The sequence below is a fragment of the Amblyomma mixtum genome, chromosome 6 (genome assembly GCF_055824585.1).
Source record: "Amblyomma mixtum isolate Tamu chromosome 6, ASM5582458v1, whole genome shotgun sequence".
NCBI classification, from domain to species: Eukaryota; Metazoa; Arthropoda; class Arachnida; order Ixodida; family Ixodidae; genus Amblyomma; species Amblyomma mixtum.
Genome location: NC_143017.1, coordinates 4,104,900 through 4,111,501, shown reverse-complemented (window position 1 = coordinate 4,111,501; position 6,602 = coordinate 4,104,900). Strand labels below are relative to the sequence as shown.

Sequence of the window (6,602 nt, the reverse complement as noted above, 5' to 3'; positions counted from 1 at the left end):
AGCAGAAAAAACGCTTTGAAAGGGAAATTGTGGAAGCATTGCTGATCGAAACCGCGGACACAGGAAGGAGTGAAAGTACGCTATCAGACGCGCTACCCGGGACCACCAAATCACCGCAGCAGTCGCTCTACCAAGTGTGCCAACCTAGACGGCAAATTTATCAATAATTCCGAGTGGAAACTGTGTTGGTCCAATGTTTTAGGGCCATACGAAGTGGCAGATTTGTAAAAAGAGAAAAAGAATTTGATATGATAGAAGTGAGGATGCGGGGTTGTCGTCATTAGAGAGTTTTAGTATAGCGGGCTTTGCGTAATTGCGTGCATAGCGGAATAGCGGGATCAGACTGCGCATGCGCAGAACGCTAACGGGGAAATAGCGTTAGCGTACGCACGCAATTTTCAGAATTTAGCGTTGCGGCTTTTGCGCCCTTAGCGTGGAAACATGGCGGCGTCCTTTCAAGCGACAGCCGCCCGCTTCACCGCAATAAACAGCCGTTGCGGTTCTCGTCGGCACGTCTACCGGTAAATATTGGCGTTGTTGGCTTTCGCTATAGCCAAATTTGCTTCGACGCCGGTGTGCAAGGTATAATTATTCGCTATTTTTTAGATCGGATCTCGAATTTGGTGGTTCTAGGCCTAATGGGGACGTCAACTATCATAGAACCGCTGAGAACATATGAAATTTGTTTTCAGTCTCGCCCCAGCGTTTATGTATTTTATTAAATGTGGTCATCAATTAACTGCTAAATTATGAGACAATTGTGTGCCTGTAGTGAAATTTACATTATATTGTCCAAACCTATAACAGCTGAATTCAAATTGCCATGCAAGTGAACGCTTTTAGCATCCATCCAGTAATCCTGCAAGATTTCCGCGCCGAGCGAGAGCAGACGACACGCGCCAGAATCAAAATGTTCCGCGCTGGAGGAGGAGTACGCTGCAGCGGAGGCATGCGAACGAGGTTCACTGCTCATGATGACATCGCAATGCTAAGGGAAGTACGGAACCTGAATTCGTTTAGAGACGCATCAAAGTGGGCAGAAGTTGCCAACAATTTATTGGAAGCCACAGGCAAAACGTTCACAGCCCGTGCCGTGAAAGACCGTTGCGACTTGTTGATGTCGCAGTATATAAATGAGGACCGGGCGAACCTCCGCAAGTAAGTCATTTTTTCTCATTTCCCAGTATCACGCGATTTATATTAACCTGGATCTGTTTATCTTATAGATCGGGGACGGAGGAGGAGTACGACGAGAAAGCGCATTTACTGCAAGAGATTGTCGACATCGCAAGAGAGTTTGGGTACAGGGCGAAAAAGCGAAAACAACTTACGCAAAATAGCGCGTCTTCTGCGCTCCGCTGCGTGCCATCCGACGCTCGTAATGCGGCTACGCCATCTCCTGCCGGGACGGCGACAACCCCGACTGACTGTAAGTGCAGTTTGCGGATTGAACAGCGCAAAAGCTCCAGACTGATCACGTTCCGCCGTGCCGAAGTAACGACCGCTCTCTCCCTGGCATCTGCTCCCACGCGTTTTGACGCCCGACCCATACTGTGTAGCGAATAACGGCCTTGGATCGAATGAGCGAAATTTTAAGTTTATTGCCAGCGCTCGTTAGCACCCTCATGCGCAGCTGACCCCATAATGTGTGGCGCAAAACAACAGTAAAGGTTTAGAAAAAAAAACATGCGCTACCCAGTCCAACTCATCGCGCCTTTAACGAAGTTTTCTCCGCTTCTCCTTGCGTGACTTTTCTTTTTTACCGGTCAACGCACATAAAAAAGTAATGGAGCGTGTCAAACATCACACACTGAAAGCAAAATGTGTGTTTCGTGCTGTCCCTACCGCTGCTTAGGATTGACGGGCGTCAACAGCACCAGGTGTTGAGAGTGCATGAGGGAAGAGCCTAGCAGACGATGCCTCTCGTGGCCGGAGCCCTGGGCGCGCCTATTACCGTTACTTCTGCCACCGGCGCCGTGACGTTTACATATTGCCCGTTATAGGGTCTCAAGATACTCTAAAAAAAAAAAAAGTCCTTGCCGACAGCTGCCTCAAAGAGGGCACAGATTTTAGAGAGCTCCCTCTAATTGATAAACACTCGCCCTTTTTCATAAAATTTCTTAAAAATGCAGTAAAATGGAAAGTTCTTCAACAACAAATGTTAGGGGGAAGAAACAGCAAACTATTAAGGTTATGTCCCTGCACATGGTCCTCAACATCAGAACTTAAGGGTCTCTAGGTGCTGCCCCTGCCTCTATGTATAGTTGATTACAAAGGAACTGCACTCCAGATTTCCCAACATACACTAGCGAGCCATGGAATTGAGAAGATTTGCATTTATATGTTGTGCGTAAAGCTGTGTCATTAAGGCTGTGTTATACGCATCTTTCAGCTCTTGATGGTTTGTGCCTTACATCAGAGGTGCTGGAGGGAATCAGCACAGCTGAATGCGATGACCTAGACATTGATTTCGCGTCACCAGTGGAGCACGGCCAGAGTGCAGAGCCAGAACCTCAAGGCAGCATTCTGCAGGACGTAAGAAGTGAGCCACTCAGAGGTACGTATGGTATGTATGCGGTATGTATGAGGTATGTATGCATGGGGAATTTTGGTCATTACGGTACAGACCTTGACGTGTAATTCCCTACCTGGGTAAAGAGCTCAAGCAGCGCAATAACTAGAAAAGGGAGAATATCGAGCAATAATACAATGCCTACAGGTGCAGGAAGTTTGGTGACACTTATAGGAAAGCTGGCCGCCTCTGAACATACATCTTGGTCAAGTTTTCTGGTGGTCTTCGGCTGGAACATGCCATCAAATCACACCTTAGAAATATAGCTGGAGTAGAAGTGCGCAGCAAATAAAAATGACTAAATTCTTGCAAGTATTTTTATTCAGTGTTCACAAAACCCTGTAGCATTGCCATTTCACGGACACCGACAGGTTTATCAGAAATGGATAGCATTGTCGTGAGCGAGACGGGAGTCCAAGCTCTGTTGTGCAATTTGAACCCGCATTCAGCTCTTGGACCTGACGATATTTCAAATCACATTTTGAAACCGTGCGCAAGACAGGCAGCTCCTTTATTGGTATTATTATTCAACAAATCCTTATAAACACAAAAACTACCAAACACAAAAATACAAAAAGAGGGCGATCGCGCATGTGTAGGCAATTACAGGCCAGTATCTGTAATGTCCGTCTGTTGTAAGATGCTAGAACATGTCCTCTACTCTAATCTAATGAAGCATTTTCAAGAGTATAGCTTTTTGACCTCAGCTCAGCATGATTTTATTCCAGTTTCTCGTGCGTAACGCAACTAACGGAATTAGCTGAATACATTGCAGCCAATTTGGACTGTGGTGAACAAACAAATACAATTTTCATGGACTTTCAGAAAACATTTCATGTCATCCCACACAATCTGTTTGCTTAAAATTATCATCCTTAGGCATACCTGAAATATTCTCGGCTGGTCAAAGGATTATTTACACCTGTGAAAACAGCAGGTTGTTCTGAACGGGGTGACATCACCTCTACATGGTATCAGGAATGCCTCAAGGCTCTGTACTTGGGCCGCTTTTATTTCTGGATTATAATAATGATATAATAGCAGATCTGGGATGTAACGTTAGACTTTATGCCGACGACTGTGTCGTGTATCATTCAGTGAACTGCCTTGTTGATATGTCTAATTTGCAGGGCAACCTAGATAAAGTAGCTGTCTGGTGCAACCAGTGGCAGATGGCTCTTAATACCTGAAAATGTTATCACGTGCAGTTTAGCCAGAAAAATAAAAAATTCCTCAGTGCACATAAGATAATTAATATTGAACTTCAAATCACAGGCCATGTTAAATACGTCGGAGTTACGTTTACGGAAACCCTTGACTGGACCAATGATATTGACTTAGTTACCACGAAAGCTTCACTGTCTCCTCCACTTTTTCCAGCAAAATTTTAAGCAGTCTCTGTCATCACTGAAAGCAAACTTCTATTTAATTGGCATTATGCCTATTTTAAAATATGCATACATCAGCTGGTACCCATGCACAAAAAACCTCTTGGCTAAAATAGAATGTGTCCAGAAACAAGCAGCACAATTTGTAACAGTAAATTATGATTTTACAGTTAGAGGATCCGCTATATGCAAAGGCTTGGGTTGGAGAACACTCTTGGCGCACAGAAAAATGCTAAGATTAAAATTCCTTTCGCAATATATACAGGAACAAAACAGGTATTGACAAAAGGGTGTCCATAAAGGAGCCACATTATGCCTCCTCTAGGTGAGACAATGCTAACAAAATTAGGCCTTATCAGTGCCGTATTAATGTGTTCTAATATTCATTTTTTCCTAACATGATTAATGACTGGAACCAGCTCCCGAACGAAGTGGTGGATGTGCCTGATCTTGAAAATTCTATCGAGAGCCTTATTCATTGAATTTATCTGAGCTTTTTTTTCCCTTATCAAACTATAGCCTGTTCTACTGTATGAGCTCCTCATATGTATTTTTCTACATGGTTATTGCACTCTTTGTATGTTTTCTAATAATCTTGATTTTAGTGTTGCTTGTTAGTAACTGGTGTATTCATGTGAATTATAGCAAACTTTTTTCATTGTGTGACCCCCATGTACTTAACCCCCCTGAAATAATGCCTTCTGGTGATGTAGGTATTTTGAATAAATAAATAAATTAGAATCATGCAGTACTAAATGCAGCTGTTTGCATTCACAGAAGTGTGTACATAACAGTTAAGCACATTTTTGCTGTGTTTTTGACAATGCACATGCCCTATCATATGTGTGCACATTGTAATGGAGCAAGTTACCCTGGTGTCCAGTGGCGTAGCCAGAAATTTTGTTCAGGGGGGAGGGCTCATGTTGCAGCGTGGCCTCCTCCTCATAGAATTTGTGGAGGGATCAAACGCAAGAATAATAACTGCATTACCATTAACAATGTCACTCTGTATTAGATAAATGTACGCACTGTCTCGACAAGTAAAATATGCATTTTTTAAAATAACAGGATGTATTCGTATGTCATAAAAATCATGGCAGACATAACTAACACCAATGCTTCCATTTTTTCCCGTATTTAATAAACATCACACGAAGTCTAGAACTATACTTGTATCAATCTGAAACCAGCAAAGCAGTGCAAGCCGCAGATATGAAAAACGTAAAGGACATATGAAATAGTAAGTAGAGGAAAGATATTTTAAGGAATATTTGTCGTTTAAGAAACTTTACATTTTTTTACATATGCAATGGCCAGGGAAAAATCTCAATGACGCCGTCCTTCGTTCCAGTGTACTGCTCAGCAGCAGCTGTCACCAGTCATGTATTGTAAGTAATTGCCCCGAAATTTTAGTTGCAATAGCGAGCACATGTATAAACGAGGAGTTCTGCAAAATATACATTCGAAGTGTGAAGATGAAATGGAGTCTTAGGAATGCGAAGATACAACTTGATAAGGGACAAAAAAGTGTCACTGGAAAAAAAAACCACTGTATGTATACACAAAACCTCGCAACAAGATATTTAAATACTCGTATGCCTCCATTAAATCTATGCATCTAAGCAAAAGTCACCCTATATAATGAAATAAGGATCTTGCGAAATCACATATAGCAAACTTTCCACACGGACAGATAGGCGATCCGGATCAAACAAAACTATGCTAGCAGAAGTCACGATATGCACTTTGGGCCGTGCTGCGGTCGGTGACAGTTCGAGGGGGGGTTGAAGCCCCATAAGCACCCCCCCTCCTGGGTACGCCCCTGCTGGCGTCTTGTCTTTTTTACAGGTAAACGCAAGCAGGATGCTGCTGACATTGAGTTTCTAGAGAAGCGGCTGCGCCATGAAATGGCAATTAAAGAAAAAGAATTCGCTCTGGAATCCCGCCGTCTAGCCCTCGAGGAAAGCCGCCTGCAACTTGAGCGAGAAAGAGTGCAACGGGAAGCAGCCGACCGGGAAATTTTTCGCCAGCAGCTTGCACAGCAGCAAGAAAGCTTCTTGCGTATTCTGGAAGCTATAGTCGAAAAACTGACAAAATAAAGGTTTGACAAAAGTGCCAAAAACCAGAACACAAGCATATAGAATTGTTTCTTGATTTTCGCTTGACATGAGCTGCACCAATGCTCTTTCCTTGTGTTTCAAATGCTTTAAAGGCAAAATAACACTCGATTAGGATACCAACTGGAGTACTCAGTTTCAAGATGTGTTTCAAGTTCGACTGAATTTGTGAAAACGCACAAGGCACAGGTTAGCAGAACACACTATTGCTGATAGAGCACACAGGTCGCCCATCATTAAGGGGTGATGTGTTACGTTAGCCTGTGCCTTGCATAATGTAACAAGTGCATTAAAGGACCTAGTACATGCTTCAAAACAGAACTGGCGAGCATAATTACTAATATCAGTCACTGGAGGTTTACTTTTCATGAGGTTTCGTAATGATATACGAGGTGCAGTAGACAAAATTTTGAGTACTGAATGAGATGGCAGAGAACCCAGGCATTGCAGTCTATGAAAATTATGAAAATTCAATGGTTGTGGAGAAAAGTGAAACAAGAAAGAGCATAAGAATTTCCTACTACA

At 43.0% G+C, this 6,602-nt stretch overlaps 1 protein-coding gene across 1 annotated transcript; it reads left to right on the top strand.

Annotated features, from left to right (window-relative positions):
* Positions 1 to 284: 284 nt before the first annotated feature.
* Positions 285 to 6,250, top strand: LOC149338105 (uncharacterized). The gene is made up of 4 exons (XM_089550099.1): positions 285 to 1,158; positions 1,227 to 1,429; positions 2,393 to 2,634; positions 5,733 to 6,250. Exons 1-4 carry the CDS (start codon positions 824 to 826, stop codon positions 6,057 to 6,059), a joined length of 1,107 nt encoding a protein of 368 aa, XP_089406225.1. The 5' UTR covers positions 285 to 823; the 3' UTR covers positions 6,060 to 6,250.
* Positions 6,251 to 6,602: the final 352 nt, after the last annotated feature.

Bases quoted from the DNA above. Each gene is read 5' to 3' on its own strand.
- LOC149338105 (XM_089550099.1), top strand. From the start codon at position 824: ATGCAAGTGAACGCTTTTAGCATCCATCCAGTAATCCTGCAAGATTTC. The intron at 1,159-1,226 runs GTAAGTCATTTT...TTTATCTTATAG, and splicing joins GACCGGGCGAACCTCCGCAA to ATCGGGGACGGAGGAGGAGT. The intron at 1,430-2,392 runs GTAAGTGCAGTT...CGCATCTTTCAG, and splicing joins GGCGACAACCCCGACTGACT to CTCTTGATGGTTTGTGCCTT.